This window comes from Mauremys mutica, chromosome 12, assembly GCF_020497125.1.
Source record: "Mauremys mutica isolate MM-2020 ecotype Southern chromosome 12, ASM2049712v1, whole genome shotgun sequence".
NCBI lineage: Eukaryota > Metazoa > Chordata > Testudines > Geoemydidae > Mauremys > Mauremys mutica.
Genome location: NC_059083.1, coordinates 8,925,907 through 8,953,463, shown reverse-complemented (window position 1 = coordinate 8,953,463; position 27,557 = coordinate 8,925,907). Strand labels below are relative to the sequence as shown.

Here is a 27,557-nt window from a genome sequence, read left to right as displayed (position 1 = left end):
GCAATTCTCCCCAGGCTCTCTGCCCTCAGCCTCTTCCTGGCAGTTACCCTAACAGCTGGGTGTTAGCACGCTAAGACGGCAGCCACCTTCTTCAGCTGGTCTGCTGCTTCTTTGGGTACCTCTTTCCTTAACGTAGCCATGTGATGGAGCAGGGTTTGCTGGCCCCAGGCTCCACCACCCCTTCAAGGGGACCGTACATGATTCCACCTCAGCCCCACGTGCCCCCTTGTGGCTCAGCCCCCCAACACTGGGTTGCCATCCCCGCTTGCCCTCTTCCTTAAGAACTATGTGACAGGCTCTTGTTTCTATCATACCCACGGTGGATTAATTTAAATCACTTTTGATTTTAAATTAACAATTTTAATCATGATTCAAATCAGCAAACAGGAACCCTGGATTTAAATCATCAATTTAAATTGTTTTGCATATGTACTTTTTATTTTCCTGAATTCTTCTTGGTTGATAACCATGAGTTCAGATGAGCATGTCTTTAAATACAGCCTTTACACTCAATGTGGTGCTTCTTTTTGCTAACCAGGAGGATACACCATACCTAGACACATGCATTTGACAATTATAGAGCTTACTGTACATTTATTCAGATTAATTTGTACATGTTTTATTACTAGATTAATCTTTTACTTGTGATTTATGTCAAGCTCTATTTGGATATACATTCAATCAAAAGTGCACAAAAATCAGCATTTTTATGTTTTATTTTAAAAAACTACCTTAACTGTGTTGGCTACATCAACTTATTTTCTTATCAAACCATAGTTTGCATTTAAAGCCGATTTATTAAACAAAGGCAGTAGTAGCTGCAGTTAGTGAATTGAACTGATTATTTATTTCTGGTCACCATGTCCCTCAGGATTTAGAACTAATAGATCTTGTCTTCTCACACCTAGTTTTTTATTCACACATTGGGGAAAAAACAACCAGAAAAACTAGTTTGCCAACTCCCCAGGTGGTTCCTTAACTTTAAATGAATTAGTTGAATACACTGAAAAGAAGAAAATATTCTCTCTACACCTACAGAAGAGGCTATTGCTGTCAAAAGCTGGTTTAGCACTTCAGCAAACTCTGGTACATGGTGCTTAGCCCAGGCTTTCCAGCAGTTCAGTGTCTGACCGTCATTAAAACTTGGCAGCAAATATATCCTGCTTAGTATTAAGTTTTATATGTAACATCTTATTGTAAGAGACATGTTTAGGCTTCAACACAAGTTTATTTGTAAAAATAAATAAAAAAAACCCTGTTTTAATTTAAATAATCAAAATTTGATCTTTTCAGATTTTTTTTAAAAATCACAGCTTATCCACCCAGATGAGACCCATCCCTAGGCTCAGTTTATTTAGTCCACGGCAAGGTTCCAAAAGAGAGTCCAATTATCACCCCCAGCGCATATAGTCCTTAAAATCCCATGACATCTGGTCCATCAATGGAGCACACTCCAGTGTCTTCCACCACATCTGGGCTGCTCTTGGTTCTCTCCTGTCCTTCTGCCATGTCAGCCAGCCCGGGTGTTCCAGCGGGAGTGCAAACCCACTCTTCCCAGTAGCAACCCCCACAGCCTCTCCCCTGGGAGTTCATCCTCACCAGGGAAATATCCAGCACTCGCCTTGTTCTGTTACCTTTCATCTCTAGCAGATCGGCCCTGCCACTGCTCCCCTGGCCCTCAGCTCCCTCTGGCTCCAGCATGGGGACATCAGCGGGTAAATCCATCTGCCAATCCCATCATCAGCCTTCCCCTAGCAACATCCCGTAACTTCCTTCAAGGACTTCCTCCTCCATGGCCAGTCTATAGCTCCAAGCGCTGCCCTGCCCTCTTAACTGGCCAAATGTGGAACTCCTGTTCTAGCACAGGGGCACTGGACCAACGTCATTTAAAGGGGTCAGCTTGTTACTGTGTATCCCTTCCAACGAGCTCCTCTACCAGTTTGGGAACCTCTGTGCTGGGCCACGATCTGAGAGGGGAGAACCCTAAGGAGGGAAGAGGCTGGTTAAGCAGAAACCATGTGGGGGCAGAGAACTCAAACTAATGGCATTAAACTGAGCAAAGGAAAAATATCATCTAGTCCTGAGGAATCTAACTCCGGAGACCTATTTGCCCCAGGGAAGCCCTGGGGAGAGTCTATAAAGAATACAGACCCAGCCTCCTTCATCTTCAGGTAGTGGCAGGTGTTATCCCCAATAAAGCTTTTCCAAGCCTAGTTCCTAAGAGTCTCAAAGTTTTGACTCCACAATACATTCCTTCTCCATTGTACAGGCATCGAGTTTGCTGCAGATCCAGCGTCTCCCTGTGCTGCACCGCGAGCTGCCGAACCAGTCCTCATCAATCAGAAAAGCACAGTCGCCACCTCCTCTTATCGGAAACCTGCAACACAGACCCAGGGGTGGGAGTCAGGGAGGGGCTGGGCATTACCCAGCAGTCACGGACAGGGGGAGACTCCACCACAGGGCAGGGCAGCCAGAGGAGCAGCTGCATCCAGAGGCATCGGCCTGGCTTTAGACTCCTCCCTGGCACAAAGGGGAAAATAAAGGTGTAGGAACACAAGTAGTGGCCATTGCAGGGCAGGGAGAGGAGAAAGGGGGTGGGGCTGAAAGACGACAGCTGGGGCTTCCAGAGAAGTCTCTGTGCTGGTAGATATTAGGCACGACTTGCCCACTACTCAGCTTTACCTGACGCTCTCCCCTAGCCCCAACCTTCTCTCCAGTCCCATTCGGTGCAGAGGGGAGAGAATCCACAGGCCTCTCACAAGGCAGCGAGCAGCAGCAGCTCTCTGCGGAGAAGAGTTTGATACGATCCTCCCCGGGCAGCTGGGGGACTGTCAGAGAGGCCGCGGGCCTGTTTCAAACCCGATGGGCTGTCAGGACAGACTGTTAATAGTGAAATGAGATGTCTCCCTACAGCCTCAAATTACCCCAACAGTGAAGGACCCTGTTCTTCTCCGCACACCACTCCTCAGAGCGGGCTTAGGGAGTCTAACTTCCACCCGGACAGCCCAATGGGGAAGGGGGAGCTCTGGTTAGTGTCTCCTCCAGCAACCGCCCTTGGGCCCAGAACTATGGTGTATTGTAAACCCCGTGGGGCAGGGACCATCTTTCTGTTCTGTGATCGTACAGCGCCTGGCACAATGGGGCCCTGGTCTAGGGGTGCTACGTTACTATGAATTACAAACAATAACAACACTGCATGGGGGACTCAAACGCTGCTGGAATACTGGTTTTAGTCCATGAAAACCAAATACCAATAAGACCCCAGACACATTCCCCCAAACAACCTTGGTTAAATATATTCATCTTTTGGCAGCACAGCAGGCACCTGTGATCTAACCCAGAAAATGTTACTGGAGGGAGAATGTAGCGCTGGGGTGCGGTCTCCCTCCCTGATGGGCGGAGAGAGAGCCACAACTGCCCCCTGGTGGGCAGAACCGGGATACCTGCAGCCACCCTGTCGGAAGCAGGGGGCGGGGCAGGAACAGGAACTATAAAAGGCCAGCCCACGAGCTCATTTGGGGCAGAGCTGCCGGAGGAGCTGGATGTTTCTCCCCTGCTGCTGGAGCCTGGACCTGATGGAGGCTGCTCCCATGCCAGAGACCCGGAAGGGCTGCCAGAGCTGCCAGACACTGGGGACACGGAGGAGCTGTTGAAGCTACTGCTTGCCCTTTACCTGAGCAAGACCGATGACAGCCCCAAAATGCAGGTACCCGGACTGGGGGTGTAGGAAGGAGCCCAGGGAAGCTGAATAGGGTTTCGCTGTGTGACTGGTTGCAAGCCAGACAGAGTATTGTGGTCGGATTTCCCTGCTGACTCATGGCAGAGCACTCCACCACTGTTAGGGCCCTGGGCTGGGGTGCGGTGGAGCAGGAGGGCCTGTGTCCCCCTACCCATCGTCAGGGGAGGCAGCCTCCCCACTTTGTGGTCAGGAGGCCTGCACTGGTGGCACCTGCCTGAACTAGGACACCAGATGGTTTGCTGACTCTCCCACCAGAGAGCTGATCTCCCCTACACTGCTGTGTGGCTCTGCATGACAGCCGGCCAGAGCCCCTTACCTGCCCTGATTGGGGGCCCTGGGCGAATACGCTCTCTGCGACTGCCTGAGTGACAGCCGGCCAGAGCCCCACTGGATCACTGTCCCGCCCTGACTGAGGGCCCCGGCATATAGACTTATCGCTGCTCGGCTGGACTGCAGGCCTGGGACACTAACTGAGCCCGTTTCCCCCTGAACCGAAGCACTCTGGAAGCGTCGTAGCGAAGGGGCGTGGTCTCCTGCCCTGACGGACAGGGAGAGCGCCGCGACCGCCTTACAGAAAGGGACTCACCAGTTGTTGAATTTGGTGCCGTTGGGCCATCTCCAGGGCTGGCCTGGCTCCCTCTGGAGGCCGATCCAACGGTCGAGGAAGCCCTTATAGCGCAGCAGGAAATCCTGAAAAATAAGGCCAGTCAGATTACGTTTAGGCCCCCAGCTGTGGTGCTCACCTGCCCCTCTGGCTCTGTGTGGCCCCTTCTCCGTTCAGGTTTGGATGGGCCACCCATAGTTTGCCAGCTGAGAGCCCTGGGTCCGATGGCACCAGCTCAGCCCATGCTGGAGGGAGTCTGAGAACAAGGCACAATCGAATGAGCCAGTTGTGGGTCATGAAGACAGGACTCAGTAACGGCAGGAGTTCTCCCCTCCACTCATCCCCTTCTAGGCTGGTAGGGGTCAGAGCTGGCAGCTCCCTCCTCTGACAGCAGCTTCAGCCGGTGAACCGATCGCTGGCTGAGAATCCCGGTTTGCTGGACGTCCCATCCGACTGGGGCCTGCTCAGCTGGGAGCCTGGGGACACGTGCAGGAGCTGGGGGCTGCTCAGAGGCCATTTTACCCCCGTCTGTCTCCATCCCCACATCCATGTTACATGGACAGACCTGCCCCATCCTTCTCCACTCCCCTCTGGGCACCTCTTTGCAGGCACCTCTGCCCTCCTTGCCAGGCTCCTTCCCAGAAGCTTTGCACATAGCAACTCCCCGCCCCCGCACACACACACTCCCCGCTGCCGCCAGACAGGTGGGAGCTGCTCTGAGGACAGGCAGAGCTCACCCCTTGCAGAGCCCAAGAGCCTGAGTGTTTCCCCTGGCAGGGGCACGGAGCCCCCACCCCACTGAGTCACTGGCTGTGGTGAGCTGCAGAGGCAGGTTCTCCACAGGCCAGGAGCTGATCAGGCCGGCCCAGCCCTACAGAGGGGGATCCTCCCACCTGGGGCTCTGGGAAAGAGGAAGGGGAGCTGGGCATGAGTGATCCCTGACTGTGAACCCAGCTCTAGCCAGGCCTGGGATTCAACCACCAGAAACGCTCTGAGGAGAGGCAACAGGGCAGTTTGTGGGACCCTGGGGCTGAGCCCAGCCCGTTTCCAGCCCTGCCAAGCCCAGTCTGCTGGGATAAAGCATCTGCCGCTCTCTCACCTTTTCCTGCTCACTATCGATCGCAGCCAGGGAGGCGTTGAGTGCAGAGCACTGGCTCTGGCTGTAGGTCCAGTTCCCGTCAGTCTCTGAGAAATAATAGCATTTCCCTCGGTACCCGATCCAGCCGTCCGGGCAGCAGGGCCCAGCAGGGAGGCCTGGAGCAGCCAGAGGTGGTTTGGATTTTTCCACTGAAAGAGGCAAGTGACAGGGTCAGAGTCTGTGTCCTCTACCCCCAGCCTGACTCTGTATCTGAGTGAATGAGGGGAGAGAATCCCTCAGATCCAGGCCGCAGGTGCCTTACACCCCAGGCAGCTGTGCTGAGGGAGAAAATAAGCCATTTGACACAAGCAATGGGCAACCGACCCCCTCGTCTTTAGTGGCTCAGCTTCTGGGGGTCAAATTCACAGAAAGTGCAGCTGACAAGCCACGCAGAGCAGAGCGCAGCAACACCAGATTCACCATGAAGGTGTGGAGCAGGCAGGTAGGGGGAGCGTTACCCAGTGGCTGGCACAGACAAATATTGACACCATATAAAGATAAAGTTCAATAAGATTGTGTGGGACACTAGTTCTAACCAACCCAGGGACGTCTTCCTAACCCAGCTAGCTGGCCCCCCCTCCCCAGGCTCTTTGCTTTAGAGATGCACCTTGGGATGAAGATGGGATTAAACCAGGGGTGGGCAAACTTTTTGGCCCAAGGGCCACATCTGGGTATGGAAATTGTATGGCAGGCCACGAATGCTCACGAAATGGGGGTTGTGGTGTGGGAGGGGGTGAGGGCTCCAGCAGGGGGTGTGGGCTCTGAGGGGGAGGCAGAAATGAGGAGTTCAGGGTGCAGGAGAGGGCTCTGGGCTGGAGCAGGGGGTTGGGATGCGGGGCAGGGGGGGCTCCAGCTGTGGGTTTGGGCGCTGGGGTGGGGGGGGATGAGGGGATGGCGGTACAGGAGGGGGCTCTGGGCTTGAACTAAGGGGTTTGGAGGGGGATCAGGGCTGGGGATTGGGGCATGCGAGGGGCTCAGGGATGCAGGCTCCAGGTGGCTGTGACCTCAAGCAGCTCCCAGAAGCAGAGGCATGTCTCCCCTCTGGCTCCTACGCGGAGCACGGCCAGGTGGCTCTGCGCGCTACCCCATCCACAGGCACCACTCCTGCAGCTCCCATTGGCTGTGGTTCCGGGCCAATGGGAGCTGCGGGGGCAGGGGTAATGTGCAGAGCCACTTGGCCTTCCCTACGCGTAGGTGCCAGAAGGGGGACATGCTGCTGCTTCTAGGATCCATGCGGAGCCACAGCACACGTGGAGCAGGGCAAGCCCTGGACCCCACTCCCTGGTGGGAGCTCGAGGGCTGGATTACAATGTCTCAAGGGCCGGATGTAGCCCCTGGACCATAGTTTGCCCACCCCTGGATTAGACTCACATCAGGAAACAAACCCTGACTGCACTGATCTGTGCAAGGGACAGCCTCCCCGAGAATCTGACACTAGACCCAGCCCAGCAGGGATGTGTTTTATGTAAGTGTCTGCACCAGTGAGAATCCCCAGCACGTTCCCATTCCAGGGTGGGGGGACTAGCACAGCCCAGAGCACTTTATCCTGGGCTTAAAAGTAGCCTGTGCCGAGTATTTGGAGCCACGTGAATTAGTTTTAAACAAGTGCTGTAATTCTCAGTGACAAATAATGGCCACAGCGTGGCACCAGAACCTCAGCAATAGGAACAGTCTCTAGGTTAAGACAGGGCTTCCCTGGACCCCAAACTGTGCCCCCCCCCCCGCCCCGGGGGGTGCAGATGGGTCACCGGGGAGGGAGCACCACCCAGCTTTGCTCTGCCCCCAGCCCCAGCAAAAGTCCGGTTACCCGCAGTAACTAGCTTCCACCATGGGGGGGCAGGAAGAGCCTGGAGGAGCACCCAGCAAAGGCTCCAAAGAGAGGTACCGGCAGCTCCCCAGTCCTGCCCCACTCACCCCCCTGGCTCTGGCTCCCCCTCCTCCATCCTGCCCCACTCACCCCTGGCTCTGGCTGCAGGCATGGACTGGGTAGCAGGGGGGGCATGACTGAGACAGTTTGGGGACCGCTGGGTTGAGCTGGGTTGAAAAGGTCAGTGTCGGAGTCACCCTGTCCAGAGACAGTTTAGCTGGGATCTCCCCAGCAGCCTCAAGCCAGCGAGTCTGTCACAGGCTCCCGGGGAATTTCAATGGGCACTGTAGCAGGGTGGACCCCTGCTCCGGCCCTGAAGGGGTTAAAAACAGCCCTGGGAAGGGGCCGCAGCTCAAGAAAACAGCCTTTAGGCTGGGCTGATTGGGAAAGTGGCTGCAGCTGGGGCCACGCCCCAAGGGAAGTCAGAAGCACAGACAGTCTCTCTCTGCCTTCAGAGCAGGGCCGGCTCCAGACCCCAGCGCGCGCTTGGGGCGGCATTTTGCCGGCAGGGCGGCAGGCGGCTCCGGCGGACCTTCCGCAGGCATGACTGCGGAAGGTCCGCCGGTCCCGCGGCTCGGGTGGACCCCCCGCAGGCACGCCTCCGGAAGCTCCACCGGAGCTGCAGGACCGGCGACCGGCAGCGCGCCCCCTGCGGCATGCCGCCGTGCTTGGGGCGGCCGGATTCCTAGAGCCGCCCCTGCTTCAGAGAGAGAAGGGCCTAGCTGCAGGGAGCTAGAGACAGGGTACCAGAGTAGAGTAGGGCTGGGGAAAGGCAGAGGGGCTGGGGAGCTCCAGCCTGGAAAGCCCCAGGCTGCGGCCTAGCATTGGGCTAACAGGTACTGGGGGTTGCAGAGGGCAGCCCAGGGGTAGGCCAAGGCAGCAGGTCCAAACCCTCCTTGCCAGTGATGAGTGGCTGATACTGCAGCCTGCCCCAGGGTGTGGGGCTAGACAATGACTGGCAGTAGCCACATACTGAGGCAAGGTGGGGATAGAGGGTGGGGGTTCCCTGAGAAGGGGAAACCCTGAGAGAAAGGGGTTACTGCCAGGGGGCAGCACCCCCATGTAAAAGGGCACCGGGTCCAGGGAGGGGCACGGGGGCCAGAGGACAGGCAGATCACCAGCCTGCAGAGGGCGCACCAGGGCTGGAACAGAGCTAATTCCCGGAGTCACCAGCAGGAGGCGCTGCAGGGGTGAGTCTGACCTGTCTACAGGCACCAACCCCCACAGCTGCCTTTTGGAGACCCCACCCCCGCCTCCTTCCCCCCGTGCAGCAGCAGGGACAGGGTCACACAAACTCCTGGGAAAGCCTCCTGAAGATTAACCCTTTCGGGGAAGCAGCAGCGGTGGGGTCAGCCAGGCCTAACACCCAGGCTACATCTGAAGGGCCCGTGCAGTTGGCTCACACACAGAGGTAGGGAGGGTTATTGTGTCACTAACAGGTGAGCAGGACAAGCCATTCTAGACCCACTGGAGTCACTGGTTAGTAGCTTCCCCGCCGCCCCACAGACAGTCCAGGGGAGCAGAGACAGGGTGGACCATGCACTTACCTGCTAAAAGTGCTGCTAGAGTAACGATGATGATGATCAAAACTGTGATGGTAGCTGGGACAAGGACTTGATGGGAAGCACGTTTCCTGAGCCAAGACCCAGGGGCTGAAAGAGACAAAGCCATGAGTGCTTCTGGGGAGCAGAGTCATTAACGGTATCGATGCCTGAGCCGCTGTCAGCAAATATCTACTGTGATTCCCAGGGTGCGCTGAGTCGGAGAAACAAGGGGTCTGGTTTTTCTGTTTGCAGCTACAATACAACCAGGTTTGCAGCATTTAACAGGGTCTCCCAGTGACTCTTCTGAGGGGAGCCATTCTGGGACAGACCCACTGGGTTCTCTCAGGCTCCTTCTCTAGCTCCAAGTGCAGTTACATGAGGGCAGAGTAGCCAAGGTGTCAGATGTACAACGGAAGCTTTAAATCTCCTCCCGGCCCCCCAAGACTAAGGACTGGCCTCTCTCGGCCCTACTTCAGGGTTCACACAGGGGGTCTGATCTCTCAGACTCCCTGCAATCCTTGACCCTCCTTGTCTGAAGGAACAAATTTCCTTTGAAGTCTTGATTCTCAGGACAAAGGGGATTTCAGTTAGTGACTGTGAGACACAGACACAGTGTTACTCAGGGGAATGACCCCTGGCCGCCCCCATGCGAGATGAGGCTCCCAGCTCCAGCAGCTGAGACATTTGGAGATCTCAACATCCCCTCTTCACACTTGGTAGGTGCAGCAGCAGCGCCGGCAAAACCCGCAGGAACAGACGGCATTACCTGCCACCCCCAGACACGGGCTCACTTTCATGCACACCCAGGGCCCTGCCTCCGTGCGATGGTGTTCGGTGTGAGTCTCTCACACAGAGAGGGAACGCAAAAGTGAAGTGGACCAGAGGGAGATGGGGGCAGGGCCGGCTCTAGACCCCAGCGCAGCAAGCACGCGCGTGGGGCGGCCCTTTCCTGGGGGGGCGGCAGGCTGGGCCGGCGGACCTGCCGCAGTCATGCCTGCGGGAGGTCCACCGGAGCCCCGGGACGACCGGACCTGTCGCAGGCATGACTGCGGAGGGGGCGCTCGTCCCGCAGCTCCAGCGGACCTCCCGCAGGCATGACTGCGGACGGTTCGCTGGTCCCGTGGCTCGACTGGACCTCCTGCAGGCATGCCTGCAGCAGCTCCAGCAGAGCCGCCGGACCTGCGAACCGTCCGCAGCTGCGGGAGGTCCAGCCGAGCCGCACGACCAGCGGACCCTCCGCAGTCATGCCCGCGGGAGGTCCGCTGCTCCCGCGGCTCCGGGGCGCCTCCCGGGCATGACTGCTTGGGGCGGCCAAAAACGTAGAGCTGCCCCTGGATGGGGGCCAGGATTTCAGAGGGGTAACAGCCCCTGCCCACTGCGAGCCCTCTGGCCACATCCAGGCACGCAAAGTACAAGTAGCAGGAACAAGCTGGGTACCTGATCCATCGGAGCTCATTGAGGCAATCAGTTTCCTGCAGCGTCCACACATGAGAGTTTGATCAGTTCCATCCACCACTGAAAGTGTGGCCCCGTCTGGCCGTGCCTCAGTGTCTCTGCCCGGCCTGTTCCCGTATTATAATCTCTTAAAAGATTTAATTAAAAAGCAATATGCTGAATCCATCAGCCTATATCAAAAACTTTGAGTTAACGGCTGCTTTTCTATATAAAGAGAAAAAATCAGGGGACAAACATCAAACTTTCCATGTTGAGCTTTATACATATGGCACAATAGGCCATGGACGGTATAAAGGGCTTGATCCTCCGAGGGACCCAGGAGCTATGCTACTGGGTGCAAGATTGTTTAAGAAAGAAATGTTATCTGCAGCTTTATTTAATTAAATGCCACTTACCATCCTAATGCAGCTTGGCACACGTCACCAACGAAAAGTTAATTATGTAGTAAATAAGCAACATCTCATTCGTCATTGTCTAACATACTCAGGGCCGCCCAGAGGATTCTGGGGGCCTGGGGTCTTTGGCAGCAGGTCCCAGGGCAGCCTTCGGCAGCGAGGGGCCCCTGCCGCGGGTCTTTGGGGCTCTTCGGCGGCGGGTCCCGGAGCGGAAGGACCCCCCACCGCTGAATTACTGCCGAAGCGGGGGCCCGCTGCCGCCGAAGACCCCAGGCCCCCTGAATCCTCTGGGCAGCCCTGCTCGGAGCAGAGCCAGGCTGGCCCCGAGCTGCAACCCCGGCCAGAGGGGGCAACACACGTCATTTTGGAACAGGCGAAGTTGAAAGCGCACTGAACTGATCAGCTCCTTCAGCCTGCAACCCACACACAGTCTATGGGTCTGTGTCCTTCCCCCCCTGCCCCAAGCAGAGAGACACACACACTCACAAAGCCCATGGGTCTGTGTCCTTTCCCGCCCCCTCCCCGCAGACACACACAGCCACAGCCCGACAGTCTGTCCTTGCCCTCCCCGCCCCCCAGCAGGCACATACCCTGCTCCCCCATCCCCGGCGCCGCTCTTCTCCTCTCTCCCTCCTTCCCACCTCCCCCCCCCAGGGACCACCCCTCTCTGCCGCCTGGGGCCCACTCTTCTCCCTCTCTCTCCCTCAGGCCTACCGGGGACACCCCTTTCTTCCTCCCTCCCCCCCTCACCACTCTGGGACTGGGTCTCTTCCCCCCTACCCAGGCCTGCTGTCCCACTCCTAGTATCTGTGGGGCTGGGTCTCCCACTCAGCTAAAATGGCCGCTTACCGACTCCTGGCGCAGGGGAGGACGTGACAGTGGGGGTTCACTGCCTTCATACAGCTACTTCTCCAACGCACCTCCCACAACCCTCGTGATCCTCTTGTTCCCAGTATAGGGAGCGTCTGCCCTTTGTCAGCAGTTCCCCTTCCTTAAATTTTCCTGCCGTTATATGGCCTGCCCAGCTCATTTCTGGGTCGCTGTTCTGTGGGGTTTGCAGGTCTCTGGCCTGGTTCCCTGCTCCCTGTGCGCCATGGTGCTGTCCCCCCCGTCCCTTCGCTATGTACGTGTCTGAGGGACAACAAGGTGCAGGGCAGCGGGGGAGAATCAGGCCCATGGAGCATCAGGAACAAACGGGGCCTTTCGCTTCAGTGGGGCCCCACCGACACTTCCATTGGGGTCAGCGTTACCTGCCTGTGGCTGAAAGACAGCTGTCAAAATCAGGGCAGGCCAAGCTGGACACGTCAAATGTGGGTCACAGAGGCTTGAATCTCTCCCCTCTCCTTCCAGTTCCCCCCTCACGCCACTACCCGTTGGAGCTAGTGGTGGAGGCTTGGAACCAGGGTGGGCTGGCAGCCCCCTCCCCACTCCCCTAAGTTCCCTGTGTGGTAGCTGCCCAGCAGGCTAATGATTCCCCCCACTGCCGTGTGCTGCTCCTGCCCTCTGCCTTGGAGCTGCTCCCGGGAGCCTCCTGCTTGCTGTGCGGGGGGTGTGTGTGTGCAAATGTCAGCATGTCTCCTGTCCCCTGCTCCTTTACCCCATCTCCACAGAGCAAGCGGGGACACGACAGGGCTCAGGACTAAGGGAGCTTGCTGGCAGCAGCTGCTGTCTCCACTTGCTGATCTGTTTAAAAAGGCAGTGTGCTTAGAGGGGGGTCAGCGTACAGTAACAGAAAATGTGGAAATGGCAGAGCTGCTTAATGACTTCTTTGTTTCAGTTTTCACCAAGAAGGTTGGTGGTGATTGGACATCTAACATAGTGAATGCCAATGAAAATGAGGTAGGATTAGAGGTGAAAATAGGAAAAGAAGAAGTTAAAAATTACTTAGACAAATTAGATGTCTTCAAATCATGAGGGTCTGATGAAATACTCAAGGAGCTGACTGAGGAGATAGCTGAGCCACTTTGAAAAGTCATGGGAGACGGGAGTGATTCCAGAGGACTGGAAAAGAGCAATTATAGTGCCCATCTATAAAAAGGGAAATAAGGACAACCCAGGGGATTACAGACCAGTCTGCTTAACTTGTGTACTCAGAAAGATAATGGAGCAAATAATTAAGCAATCAATTTGCAAACATCTAGAAGAAAATAAGGTGATAAGTAACAGTCAGCATGGATTTGTCAAGAACAAATCGTGTCAAACCAACCTGATAGCTTTCTTTGACAGGGTAACAAGCCTTGTGGATGGGGGAAAGCAGTCAATGTGGTATATCTTGACTTTAGTAAAGTTTTTGATACTTTGTCACATAGTCTTCTCAGAATCAAACCAGGGAAATGCAACCTAGATGGAGCTACAATAAGGTGGGTTCAAAACTGGTTGGAAAACCATTCCCAGAGAGCAGTTATCAGTGGTTCACAGTCATGCGGGAAGGGCATAACGAGTGGGGTCCTGCAGGGATCAGTTCTGGATACGTTTCTGTTCAATATCTTCATCAATGGTTTAGATAATGGCATAGACAGCACACTTTTAAAGTTTGCGGATGATACCAAGCTGGGAGGGGTTGGAAGTGCTTTGGAGAATAGGGTTAAAATTCAAAATGATTTGGACAAATTGGAGAAATGGTCGGAAGTAAATAGGATGAAATTAAATACGGACAAGTGCAAAGTAGTCCACTTAGGAAGGAACAATCAGTTGGATGCACACAAAATTGGAAATGACTGCCTAGGAAGGAGTATTGTGGAATGAGATCTGGGGAGTCATGGTGGATCACAAGCTAAATATGAGTCAACTGTGTAACGCTGCTGCAAAAAAAGGGAACATAATACTGAGATGTATTAGCAGGAGTGTCATAAGCAAGACACGAGAAGTAATTCTTCTACTCTACTCTGCGCGGATTAGGCCGCAACTGCAGTATTGTGTTCAGTTCTGGGCGTCACATTTCAGGAAAGATGTGGACAAATTGGAGAAAGTCCAGCAAAGAGCAACAAAAATTATTAAAGGTCTAGAAAACATGACCTATGAGGGAAGCCTGAAACATGATAACCGTTTTAAAGTACATAAAAGGTTGTTACAAGGAGAAGGGAGAAGAATTGTTCTCCTTAACCTCTGAGGATAGGACAAGAAACAATGGGCTTAAATTGCAGCAAGGGAGGTTTAGGTTGGTCTGACATTGCACTCGACATGATTTTATAAAAATATGCTAATGAGTGTGAATATAATGTAACTGGAATAGGCTTCATGTAAAAGGTCTCTTGTAAGGTATCATTACAAAGTTTATAATCTACTGAGTGTGGTCATCCTGTTTGTATAAATGTATCACTCTTGTATCTGAAACTAGAAATATGAAATATAACTCTGAGGGCCTATTGTAATTATGCAAAGTGTGGGCCATTAATGGTGGTTTGTAATCTTGCTGGCTCCCATCAACCAGGACAATTGATTGCAGATGGCTCTGTTTTACTGGTAAGTCTTCCTGTATACCTGTGTGCTGGCAAGTGGATAATGAAGTCTCTCAGTGACATGTGACCATGTCATCTGAACTGGAATCCATCTTTAACCTGGTGCTTTTCCATTGAGAAGGAGGGCTGGGAACCCAGAGAGGGACAAAGGATTCCCTCCTTATGCAAAAGATATATAAGTGGGGGGAAGAGAACAAAGGGGGCGGCCATCATGAGAAATCCCCTAGCTACCACCTGAGCTGGAACAAGGTCTGTACCAGGGGAAAGATTGGGCCCAGACTAGGAAGGTGTCCAGTCTGTGAAAGAAACTTATTGAAACATCCCTGAGGGTGAGATTTCATCTGTATTCAGTTTTATTACTGTATTAGGCTTAGACTTGCATGTTTTATTTTATTTTACTTAGTAATTCACTTTGTTCTGTCTTACTACTTGGAACCATTTCAATCCTACTTTCTGTATTTAATAAAATCACTTTTTACTTATTAATTAACCCAGAGTATGTATTAATAAGCTTGATACAAGGTAAAATGGATTTATTTGGGGTTTGGACCCCATTGGGAGCTGGGCATCTGAGTGTTAAAGACAGGAACCGTTTTGTAAGTTGCTTTCAGTTAAGTCTGTCGCTTTGGGGCACGTGGTTCAGCCCTTAGATCTGTGCTGGAGCAGACTGGCATGTCTGGCTCAACAAGACAGGGTGCTGGAGTCCCAGGCTGGCAGGGAAAGCAGGGGCAGAAGTAGTCTTGGCACATCAGTTGGCAGTTCCCAAGGGGGTTTCTGTGATCCAACCCATCACAGTTGGACATTAGGAAAAACTTCCTAACTGTCAGGGTGGTTAAGCACTGGAATAAATTGCCTAGGGAAGGGAATCTCCATCAGTGGAGATTTTTAAAAGTGGGTTGGACAAACACTCATCAGCAATGGTCTAGATCAGAGGTTCTCAAATGATGGTCTGCGGAACATGCTCCATTTAGGTGGTCTGCAGATAGTTTCCTCTAAGGTGCGTGCCTGGGCTGCCATACATGAGATAATGAAAAGCCACCCAGCTAATTAGTAAAGTCATACAGGCATGGCTCCACTAATTAGGTGCCTGGACCCTGGAGAAGATGCACATGTAAGGTGAGATGGTAGCCTTGGAGGGAATAGGGGGTAGGTGGGAGCGGACAATGGGGTGAAAAGAGGGGTGGGGGAATTTGGGATGTGCAGGGCTGCGGCGGCCAGAGTAAGGTGACTTTCTCCAGCTCCAGGGCTGCGGCTTCCGGGGAGAGACCCCGCTCCTTCCCGGCCCCAGCTCGGGGGCTGCCACGGTGGGGGAGAGAGGGCACATCCAGTGGTGAGCTGGAGCCGGTTCGCGGAAACCGGTTGTTAAATTTAGAAGCCCTTCTAGAACTGGTTGTCTTGTGCGGGACAACTGGTTCTAAAAGGGCTTCTAAATTTAACAACCAGTAAGTTGAAGTGACCCAGGAGTGTAGCTAGGGGGAGGAGGCGGAGCGGCCGCTCCCCCCGGGGCACGTTATCCAAAAGTGGCACCTTAGGCGCTGACCCCGTGGGTGCTTCAGCTCCCTGTCCCGCCCCCAGCTCACCTCCACTCCGCCTCCTCCCCTGAATGCTCCACCCCACTTCTCCCCCTCCCCCCTGCAGGGGCAGGGATTCCAGAGGGAGTCAGGGGACAGAGTGAAGGGGTGGTTGGATGGGACAGGGGTCCTGGGAGGGCCATCAGGAATGAGATGAGGCGTGGATGGGGCAGTGGGGGGCAGTCAGGGGACAGGGAAGGGGGGTGGATGGGTCAGGAGTCCCAGAGGGTGGGAGCGGGCCACGACCCCCTTGTGGGGTGAGGAGGGAACTGGTTGTTAAGATTTTGGCAGCTCATTACTGGGCACATCCATTGCATTAGGAAGGTAAGACTACTGATATTAAAATATGAGCTGTGTGCTTTTATATGTAAAACAAAAAAACTTGAATTATTATTAAGGCTTCTTTTTAATATAGCGCTTTTATCCACAGCACTTTACAATAGTTGGCTAACGGTACAAACAACATTTGGAAAGATCATGAAGTGGTCTGCCAAGACCCTCAGCAATTTTCAAGTGGTCCCAGAATAAAAAGTTTGAGAACCACTGATCTAGATAACACTTTGTCCTGCCATGAGTGCAGGAGACAACAAGAGTGCAGGGGACAAATTGCTCCCTGTCGGCATTTGCTACGTCCAGTAGCAGTATTTTACAATAGCAGTTACTTGCAATCCATTGCCTACCAGTAACTGCTACAGGTAGCACATTCCTACAGGGAGCCGTTTCCAATACCATAATGTGTGTGTTGGTTGTGGTGTGCTTGCTGCTGGACTGAAATATACATAAAGTTGCCAAGTCTCCTGAGATAAATGCGACCCTGCCATTCTAAAACAAGCCCAAGCCGCCCCAAAACAAGCAGCTCCGTAAGTGATGATTTGAGCTTCCTCTCTCCCCTTCTCTCCCTCCACAGGCTGGCCAGCCCCGAGCTCCCGGTTTCATTTCCCCTTTCCCTCTGCACTCCTGGTTCCACTTCCCCTTTCCCAGTGCCTCTTCTCCTCTCCGCCTCTCCTCTCCCTCCAGTTTCCCCAATAACGATCCCATCTCCAGCCCCTCCCCCCAGGCTCCCAACCGAGGGCTTGCTCGTCTCTCTGCTCCCCCCCGCCCACTTTAGGAGCGCTAAGTAAACACACGGCCTGCAGGTAAAGCGCTGTGCTGTTAATGTAAAAGGCGGGGCTTGGGGGGGGGGGAGAGAAGTAACCTGGCCCCTTCTCGTTGTATTTAAAAACCTGCCAAGGGCACTAATCAGAGCTTCCCACAGACTAGGTTCCTTTGAAACAAATGGTCCTGAAAGGACGAAACCGCCCACAGTGCAGCAGAAAGGGAACTATGAGCCTTCCTCTGACCACGGGCAGCCCTCCCCTCCCAGATGCTAAAGCACGTGAAAGTTGTCAGTACAGCAGTCACATGCCAGGCTCTTTAGAAGGGTCATGGGACCCCGTCCCTGCCCCCAAAGAGTTTACAGTAGGTAGGCCCACTGCTCAGTGAGGAGGGAGAAACAGTAACAGGAAACTTGGAAATGGCAGAGATGCTTAATGACTTCTTTGTTTCGGTCTTCACCGAGAAGTCTGAAGGAATGCCTAACATAGGGAATGCTAATGGGAAGGGGGTAAGTTTAGAAGATAAAATAAAAAAGAACAAGTTAAAAATCACTTAGAAAAGTTAGATGCCTGCAAGTCACCAGGGCCTGATGAAATGCATCCTAGAATACTCAAGGAGCTAATAGAGGAGGTATCTGAGCCTCTAGCTATTATCTTTGGAAAATCGTGGGAGACGGGAGAGATTCCAGAAGACTGGAAAAGGGCAAACATAGTGCCCATCTATAAAAAGGGAAATAAAAACAACCCAGGAAACTACAGACCAGTTAGTTTAACTTCTGTGCCAGGGAAGATAATGGAGCAAGTAATTAAGGAAATCATCTGCAAACACTTGGAAGGCGGTAAGGTGATAGGGAATAGCCAGCATGGATTTGTAAAAAACAAATCATGTTAAACCAATCTGATAGCTTTCTTTGATAGGATAACAAGTCTTGTGCATAAGGGAGAAGCAGTGGATGTGGTATACCTAGACTTTAGTAAGGCATTTGATACGGTCTCGCATGATATTCTTATCGATAAACTAGGGAAATACAATTTAGATGGGGCTACTATAAGGTTTGTGGATAACTGGCTGGATAACCGTACTCAGAGAGTAGTTATTAATGGTTCCCAATCCTGCTGGAAAGGTATAACAAGTGGGGTTCTGCAGGGGTCTGTTTTGGGACCAGCTCTGTTCAATATCTTCATCAACGACTTAGATATTGGCATAGAAAGTACACTTACTAAGTTTGCAGATGATACCAAACTGGGAGGGATTGCAACTGCTTTGGACGGCAGGGTCATAATTCAAAATGATCTGGACAAATTGGAGAAATAGTCTGAGGTAAACAGGATGAAGTTTAACAAAGACAAATGCAAAGTGCTCCACTTAGGAAGGAACAATCAGTTTCACACATACAGAATGGGAAGAGACTGTCTAGGAAGGCGTACAGCAGAAAGGGATCTAGGGTTATAGTGGACCACAAGCTAAATATGAGTCAACAGTGTGATGCTGTTGCAAAAAAAGCAAACATGATTCTTGGATGCATTAACAGGTGTGTTGTGAGCAAGACATGAGAAGTCATTCTTCTGCTCTACTCTGCGCTGGTTAGGCCTCAACTGGAGTATTGTGTCCAGTTCTGGGCACCGCATTTCAAGAAAGATGTGGAGAAATTGGAGAGGGTCCAGAGAAGAGCAACAAGAATGATTAAAGGTCTTGAGAACATGACCTATGAAGGAAGGCTGAAAGAATTGGGTTGTTTAGTTTGGAAAAGAGAAGACTGAGAGGGGACATGATAGCAGTTTTCAGGTATCTAAAAGGGTATCATAAGGAGGAGGGAGAAAAATTGTTCACCTTAGTCTCTAAGGATAGAACAAGAAGCAAGGGCTTAAACTGCAGCAAGGGAGGTTTAGGTTGGACATTAGGAAAAAGTTCCTAACTGTCAGGGTGGTTAAACACTGGAATAAATTGCCTAGGGAGGTTGTGGAATCTCCATCTCAAGATATTTAAGAGTAGGTTAGATAAATGTCTATCAGGGATGGTCTAGACAGTATTTGGTCCTGCCATGAGGGCAGGGGAATGGACTCAATGACCTCTCGAGGTCCCTTTCAGTCCTAGAATCTATGAATCTATGAAAAGTATGCAGGGACTTGCCCATGTGACTCCAGACTCCATTTTGCTGTAATTTTCCACAGTAAGGACAAAGAGGTGTTCTTACACCTGGAAAAGAACATAAGAACATAAGAATGGCCGTACCGGGTCAGACCAAAGGTCCATCTAGCCCAGTATCTGTCTACCGACAGTGGCCAATGCCAGGTGCCCCAGAGGGAGTGAACCTAACAGGCAATGATCAAGTGATCTGTCTCCTGCCATCCATCTCCATCCTCTGACGAACAGAGGCTAGGGACACCATTCTTACCCATCCTAGCTAATAGCCATTTATGGACTTAGCCACCATGAATTTATCCAGTCCCCTTTTAAACATTGTTATAGTCCTAGCCTTCACAACCGCCTCAGGTAAGGAGTTCCACAAGTTGACTGTGCGCTACGTGAAGAAGAACTTCCTTTTATTTGTTTTAAACCTGCTGCCTATTAATTTCATTTGGTGACCCCTAGTTCTTGTATTATGGGAATAAGTAAATAACTTTTCCTTATCCACTTTCTCAACATCACTCATGATTTTATATACCTTTATCATATCCCCCCTTAGTCTTCTCTTTTCCAAGATGAAGAGTCCTAGCCTCTTTAATCTTACCTAAACCCCTAATCATTTTAGTTGCCCTTTTCTGAACCTTTTCTAGTGCTAGAATATCTTTTTTGAGGTGAGGAGACCACATCTGTACACAGTATTCGCGATGTGGGCGTACCATGAATTTATATAAAGGCAATAATATATTCTCAGTCTTATTTTCTATCCCCTTTTTAATGATTCCTAACATCCTGTTTGCTTTTTTGACCGCTTCTGCACACTGCGTGGACATCTTCAGAGAACTATCCACGATGACTCAAAGATCTTTTTCCTGACTCGTTGTAGCTAAATTAGCCCCCATCATGTTGTATGTATAGTTGGGGTTATTTTTTCCAATGTGCATTACTTTACATTTATCCACATTAAATTTCATTTGCCATTTTGTTGCCCAATCACTTAGTTTTGTGAGATCTTTTTGAAGTTCTTCACTATAAAAGGCTGATGCCTCATCTCCATCTTGTCTTCAGTCCTGCTTCTTACCTTTGGAGGAACTTTGCTACAAACAGAAGCTCTACACAAAGGACTGATGACCCATCCCTGTGGGGGATGTACTCCAGAGACTTGATTTGAACCTGCAGCAGTTTATTCTATCACTGCTACAAGCCTGAACCAAGAACTGTGCCGTTACTGTATGTAATTGATTCCATTTACTCTCTCATCTGTATTTTTTTCCTTTTATGAATAAACCTTTAGATTTTAGATTCTCAAGGATTGGCAACAGCGTGATTTGTGGGTAAGATCTGATTTGTATATTGACCTGGGTCTGGGGCTTGGTCTTTTGGGATCAAGATAACCTTTTTTCTTTTACTGGGGAATAACCATTCATCCCCATAACAAGTGGTGCTGGTGGTGATACTGGGAAACTGGAGTGTCTAAGGGAATTGCTTGTGTGACTTGTGGTTAGCCAGTGGGGTAAAACCGAAGTCCTCTCTGTCTGGCTGGTTTGCTTTGCCTTAGAGGTGGAAAAACCCCAGCCCTGGGCTGTAACTGCCCTGCTTTAAGCAATTTGTCCTGAATTGGCACTCTCAGTTGGGTCCCACCAAGGCCAGCATCATTACAGTAGGCACCATGCCAATGCAGGGAGATGAAAGGAAGGCAATAGAAAGCCACACACCTGAACATCAGAGTAAGGCGCAGGCGCAGTGTCTGGTTTGTTCCCTAATTGTTTTGAAGCATGTGTTGGGAGGGAAGTCGGAGGAATGGTGGGAAGATCGGGGTTTGAAGGAAGACATGCATGTTAAAGGTGGGCATGGAGGAGAGAGTGGGTACATGGCAGCTTGGTGCTAGGAGGGGGATCATCCAAAGTGCATGAAGTAAGTCAATTCATCCACTCCTGGGCTCTTGGTTCCCTGAATCCCTTCCCTCATTGGCCTGTAGTGCCCTGTCAATCAGGCTGACCTGGAGCGTTGGCCTCTTCCCATTGGCCCTTGGGTCTGTCAGTCTTCTCCAGATCCTTTCTTTTGGTTATAGGGATTGTGCAACCAGGAGCCAATCATGCTCTCCGGAGGGAAATTAAAAAAAATAAAATAAAAAGCAGCAGCCACTCCTTTGGAAGCCCAAAACAAGCAACAATCAATAAGCCACTTCAAGCAGGAAGCCCAAAACAAGAAATAACAAGCCCCTTAAAGAGCCGGAAAAGCCCAAAAACAAGTCAAAGAAATTACTAGCCACGTCCACTGAAAAAGAAGTGAAAATTGGCTTGTTTTAAACCTACTGGGCAAGCTGATGTGGGCGCTAAGCCGAGCTTCTTAACGAGGCTTTGATCCCTAAGCCCTTTATCACCCATCAGCCCTTAACCGGGGGACGGGGCTATTCAGGAAGACCAGGGCTTTAAAAAGCTCACTCCTAAGTGACCAGAGGAGCTAGTGAACAGGAGCAGCTAACAGGGGAGTTTTGCGAGGGGGTTTATAAAGGGGAACTGGAGGATGGGCTACTAGGGTGACCAGATGTCCCAGTTTTATAGGGACAGTCCCAATTTTTGAGTCTTTTTCTTATATAGGCTCCTATTACTCCCCAACTCTGTCCCGATTTTTCACACTTGCTGTCTGGTCACCCTACGGGCTACATACACTTAACATTCCTTAAACTTCTTTAAACTGAAGCCAAAAAACACCTCCTGATAAAAACAAAACAACAACAAAGGAACGAGCTGCAGGAGTAAAAAGAGAACGCAGGCAGAAGCCCAGCAACAGAGGTGCTACCCAGTTTATTACACCCAATGCAGCATGTATGATTCCCTGCCTTATGGGCGGGTGGTGTTTGTGTGCATTCGGTGCAAGGAGCTCCTGGCCCTCAGAGACTGTACGACTTTGAAGACCAGGGTGGCTGAGCTGGAGGAGCTAAGGGAGGCAGCAAGGTACATAGATTAGGCTTTCTGGGACAGTAGAATGGTCCCGCCTCCGGGTCTAACTGCCTCTGTGCTGTTGAGGAGGATGAAAGCCTCAGGGAAGGAGAACATCCCACTGGAGCAGAGAGAAACGATTCCATAGTTGGGATCCTCCTTCCAGATGATGTTGTGGTATCCTCTCGCACTGAGGATACCTCTCCAAGGGAGGGAACTCCAGTTTTTAGGGAGAGACAGCTATTAGTAATGGGCGATCTGATCATTAGAATGTGAGGCTACATTAACAACGTGTTAACCCTTGAGGCCTCAGCTGAGTGCTAGTTCATCATTTAGCAGCAAGGCATCCCTGGGAAATATCCCACCCTCTGACTCCACCACCTCAACCAAGCTTCACAATTATCATTGCTGTGCACAGTATTAAATTGTTTGTTTAAAACTTATACTGTGTATATGTGTGTGTATATATACAGTACATAGCGGAGGGATGTGGAGGGACAGTACCATGGGACACAGGGAGCAGGGAATCAGGCCAGAGACCTGCAAAACCCCACAGGACAGTGACCCAGAAATGAGCTGGGCAGGCCATATAACAGCAGGAAATTGGAGGGAAGGGAAACTGCTGACAAGGGAAATTGGAGGGAAGGACAGAAACTCTCTGAACTGGAGACAAGAGGATGACGAGCTGTGGGAGGTGCGTTGGGGAAGTAGCTATATAAAGGCAGCAAATCCCCATTGCGACATCCTCCCCTGCATCAAGAGTTGGTAAGCGGCTGTGTTAGCTGAGTGGGAGACCCAGGTCCCCTGATACTAGGACCGGGAAGGCAGGCCTGGGGCGGGGAGGGAGAAGAGACCCAGTCCCAGAGTGGTGAGGGGGGGAGGGAGGGAGAAATGGGTGTCCCCAGGGAGAGCAGTGGCCCCTGGGGTCAGGGCCAGCTCCAGGGTTTCTGCCACCTCAAGCAGCTTAAAAAAAAAAGGCATGATCGTGATCTGCGGCACTTTGGCAGCAATTCAGAGGCTGGTCCTTTGCTCTGAGTGGGAGTGAGGGACCCACTGCCAAATTGCCGCTGAATAGCCCGACATGCTGCCTCTCTCCAGGACTGGCCGCCCCAAGCACCTGCTTGCTAAGCTGGTACCTGGAGCTGGCCCTGCCCGGGGTGGTGGGAAGCAAGGAGGGGGAGAGGGGCGGCTCCAGGGATGGAGGAGAGGAGCAGCTCCGGGGAGGGGGAGAAGGGTGGTGCTGGGGAGAAGGAGGGGGCAGCTTCAGGGAAGGGGTGGCCCTCGGGGGGGGGGAGAAGGGGTGGCCCCAGGGAGATGGGGAAGAAGGGAGAGAGAGGGGCTGCCCCAGCTGGAAGGGAGGGGGAGCCATGAGGGGAGAGGGGTGGCCCCCGAGAGGGAGCCATGACAAGAGGAGGAGAGGGGCGGCCACAGGGAGGGTAGGGGAGAAGGGTGGCCCTGGGGGGGGGTACCGAGGGAGAGAAGGGGAGAGGGGCGGTCCTGTGTGAGGGAGGAAGGGGGAGAGGGTTGGAGGGAGAAAGGGGCAGCCCCGAAGGGAAGGGGAGAGGAGAGGGGTGGCCCGGGTTGGGGAAGCGACGGGGAGAGGGGTGGTCTGGGAGGGGCAGTCCTGGGGGGGGGGGGGAAGGTGGGCGGAAGAGGGGGAGAGTTGCGGCTGTAAGGGGGGAAGTCTGGTGGGAGCGGGGAGAGGAGCTGAGTCAGGATGCCTGGGTTCTATACCTAGGTCTGTTACTTACTGAGTATGTGAACACGACCAGGGTGTTGGTTATTGCCTCTGCCTTAATTTCATCCTCTCTAAAGTCCGTGTAAACAGGCTCACCCTAAGCACCTTGGGATCTGTGGATGGTTGGCTGTGTATAAGTGCAAAGAATGGATAATCCGTTAGTGTTCGCAATTATCCTTGGAACTGCTCGGCGCCACCACGTAAAACATAATTCTGCTCTTGATTACGGAGGGGCGTGTCTGTGTAATGCTGACACCTAGTGGAGACTCTCAGCACTGATACAAACAAGTTACGTGTTACTCCCTAGATCAGTGGTCTCCAAAGTGGGGTGTGCGCACCCCAGGGGATGCAAGAGGATCCTTCGGGGTGCACGGCAGGAGGAGCGCTGCCAGAGCAGCGCTGCTTCGGCAGTTCGGGCGGGAGTCCAAGTGCCTTTTTCTTTTTTTTTTTTTTTTTTTGCTACGGGCGGCAAAAACTATAGAGCCGCGCCGCAGGGTCGTGCTCAAATTTTTTTTACTGATAGCGGTGCACGATCAAAAAAGTTTGGAGACCACTGCCCTAGGTATCGTTAGTTACCATCCTTATCCTTGTACATCGAACAAATCATCCTCATTCACTATCCTGCCATCCCCTCTTTATTTTTGAGAGGTCGGGGTGTTCCTGGACCATCTCAGGAAAGTATTTACATAGTTACTTGAGAACTCTTGTCTCTGCACCATCCTCTCAGATCAGGAACGTGTTTACTTGGTTAGCTGACACTTACTGTGTTACTATTCTGCCAAGGCCTACTCTGGATTGTACGTAGCTCCAGCAAGGCTACATTATGACTAAAATAGTGTGTAGGGAGCCGTACTAGGGGTCATTCTTCTGAGTTAGCATTAATAAGCAATCGTGAGGTTCCTTCCACCAATCCCTGCTTCTCCAAATTATTAGTAATTTGGGAGATTAAAATTACATCATGATCAACACCTTAAATTAAAACAACCCTTTCATTCCAGGTTGCATCCACAAGCACCGCAGAACTCCTTCCAATGGATTATTGACTTGATCCTCAGGAGATGGGTCTATCACAGGAGTGGGTGGGTGAGGTTCTGTGGCCTGCAATGGGCAGGAGGTCAGACTGGATGATCATGATGGTCCCTTATGACCTTAAAGTCTGAGCTTTGCTTAACAACTTTCCAATACTTCCTTTGCAGGAACGTTCCTGGGGCCTATGGAGACTCTCACTGAGCACTGACTGATCAGATAAGTATTCTCCAGTCACTCTGCTCCTGCTCAAACAAACTCTAATCCCAGTCTTGGTTCTCTGTAGGTACCATTGATTCTTTAGAGGATCTTTCTGCTCTCTCCCCTCAGGTTCTGCTCAGAGACCAGCTCATCATTCGTCCCAGGAAATGACAATCAGTTTATTTGACTACTGGGGAGGATTAGGCTGCCCATCCTCTGCTGGGATTTCTGATAGCTAGGAAGGGTTCAGGAATCTCAGAAACAGGCATGAATCAGGTGAGTGGCTTCCCTTCTGAATGACCCCAGGGGTTTCAGGCCTGGCTGCTTTGGTGAAGGTTGCAAACCCCAGTTTACTTTGTAGCTCCCCTGTTCTCAGATGCTCCTGAGTTTGTTGATTTCCCAGAGCTGGGAGGGAGCAAGGCCTAGATCCTCAATGGTATTTAGGTGCCTAACCCAAAATCTGGAGGGGTGTTTTAGTTTGATCCCAGCAGTGAGCCTGCTTAGTAGATGGAGAGGGACCTTGCAATTGGAAGGAGGTTCTCTGGCTGTGGGCTTCTCTCTCTGTGAGTAGCTGAGAGCACAATGAGAAGCTACAGCTGGTTGTACGGTTCAAGTGTTCTCAGCCTAGGAGGCTTGTGAATGGGTGTCAAACAGCTGCATTCGTACCTCCCTAATTGATAGTGGGGTCCAAGCTAGGACAGGGTAGGGGGTCCTGGCAAGGAAAAAGTTATAAACCTGTCATGGTTATAACCATGCATCTGTCCAAGTAATGAGAGCTCAGGAGTGACTCTGTTTGAATGGGATTGAGCAGGGTCAGTTTAAGGCATAACCATTATCAGCCCTGACTAGGGCCCTGGCTCCTGGAGTCATGTGATTACCAAAGACTGGCTTTTGGTTGTTTTTGTTTTTGTTAAAGTTTTGAGTCCTTGGGAAGAAAAGATTGGAACTGTGACTTGAATGTAAGCAATGCAGAAACATCTGCCTGAGTCTGCAGAGAGCCTGAGACCATTCTCTGAAATGGGGGGAGTTGCGCCATGCATCTCAATGGAGTGTTAACCCAAAGACCTGCTGTTGTGGAGGCCCCCCATGAAGATCATTCCAGTAAAGGACCCTGCATGTAGCAAGAGGGGAAGCGTACAGTGGGCCCAGTTCCTCTGCCCCCATCCAAATAAAGACACCAGCCTCTCATGATCTCCTTGCCCCCTTCGCTCCCCTGCATCTTGGGAGGAAAAGGTGGCATGAAGACCCTGGAGTGGGAATTGTGGACTTCTGTGAACTCTGCAACCAAGGGGCGATGCTGGGACGAGGACTGTGGCCCAGGAAGGGCGAAGGGCTTGTGTTGTTTTGTTTGGATTCTCGCTTCCCCTGGAAGAGGAGGGAGGACACTTGTTGGCACGGTGACTGTGGAGAGCTACACTGAATTTTCTACCCAACTGCTGAGGGGAAAATGAGGCATGGCCCAAGTTAAACTGAGGAACAGACCCACTGGATGCCAGGCCAGGTAAGGGCCTCTTACAGAACCCATTCACTGAGAACTTGTGGCTGTTTGGAGTTTTTGATGCACAGTTTTATGCTGCTTCGGAAGGTGGTGGTGGGGATTTTTGTTACGTAAAGCTATTTATAGCATGAAGCTCTGCTTTCGTATGTGATTATTCAGGTTTATACCACACCATCCCTGTGGTATCTGAGCGCTGTCCAGTGCTCTAGTGGTGTGATTAGCATCCGTCGTGCATGGTTCTGTTTTAGGGGTTTGTATTGCCTCCCATCCCCCACAATATCTGAGTGTCCTCCATGTAGCCCAATCTACAGATAGATAACTTGAGAATCCCCAGTCATCACTTTGAATGTTGACAGGTTCTTGTCCCAAGATCAGGCCCAGTATTATTAAAATTATTGTATAGTTGGGAACCCCAAGGTGCACAGTTGCGACACTTACAGTATAGGAATCTTCTCTATTTACAAATAGTTTTTTAATGCATTTAGCACAGTCACAAACACCCCAACTCAGTAAGGTAGGTAGAGGTATTATAGAGAGCCCATATACTCACCCCATCCCTCGTAGAACAACCTGAAATATTAGCCATCGTCTTCCTCATGACCATCATCCTTCGCCCTCATCATCAGTGGCCATCATTCGGGCACCTCCCAAGGGCGACATCTCCTTCTTCTACTGCCCCTAGGCTGGGATGCCACTTTTATAACATGATACACGGACGCCCTTATGTTTGATGCACATTCAGTGGGTCCTTTTTCCCCTTTTCGTTATTCTTATTTCCTCACCTTACTGGTAGGGAGGAGAGCGGGCCCGGGGCTGTCTAAGCGCGGGGTCCCCCTATGAGTGCTGATGGGCTCCACGTCAGAGCCAGGGGCGGCTTTAGCCATTTCGCTGCCCCAAGCACGGGGGCACGCCGCGGGGGGGCGCTCTGCCGGTCCCACGGCTCCGGTGGACCTCCCGCAGACGTGCCTGCGGAGGGTCCGCTGGTCCTGCGGCTCCACTGAAGCCGCGGGACCAGCAGTCCCTCCGCAGACACGCCTGTGGGAGGTCCACCGGAGCCGCCTGCCGCCCTCCTGGCGACCGGCAGAGCGCCCCCCGCGGCATGCTGCCCCAAGCACGTGCTTAGCGTGCTGGGTCCTGGTGCCGCCCCTGGTCAGAGCTGAGC

At 52.0% G+C, this 27,557-nt stretch overlaps 1 protein-coding gene across 2 annotated transcripts; it reads right to left on the bottom strand.

The window, feature by feature from the left end:
* Positions 1-389: 389 nt before the first annotated feature.
* LOC123345642 (C-type lectin domain family 2 member D-like) lies at positions 390-27,218 on the bottom strand. Of its 2 annotated transcripts, XM_044982637.1 has the most exons (7): positions 26,946-27,218; positions 23,684-23,797; positions 10,330-10,474; positions 8,896-9,000; positions 5,443-5,630; positions 4,326-4,429; positions 390-2,377 (listed from the first exon to the last, which is right to left on the bottom strand). In XM_044982637.1, the coding sequence occupies exons 3-7, from the start codon at positions 10,379-10,381 to the stop codon at positions 2,227-2,229; spliced, it is 600 nt and encodes a 199-aa protein (XP_044838572.1). In that variant the 5' UTR covers positions 10,382-10,474; positions 23,684-23,797; positions 26,946-27,218; the 3' UTR covers positions 390-2,226. The 2 variants fall into 2 exon arrangements, with proteins under 2 accessions (XP_044838572.1, XP_044838571.1); XM_044982636.1 differs by lacking the exon at positions 23,684-23,797.
* Positions 27,219-27,557: the final 339 nt, after the last annotated feature.

Coding starts and splice junctions, on each gene's coding strand:
- LOC123345642 (XM_044982637.1), bottom strand. CDS start 10,381: ATGTGTGGACGCTGCAGGAAACTGATTGCCTCAATGAGCTCCGATGGA. Junction 9,001..10,329: donor AATGAGCTCCGATGGATCAG/GTACCCAGCTTG, acceptor TGTCTCTTTCAG/CCCCTGGGTCTTGGCTCAGG. Junction 2,378..4,325: donor GGCACCAAATTCAACAACTG/GTGAGTCCCTTT, acceptor TCTGTGTTGCAG/GTTTCCGATAAGAGGAGGTG.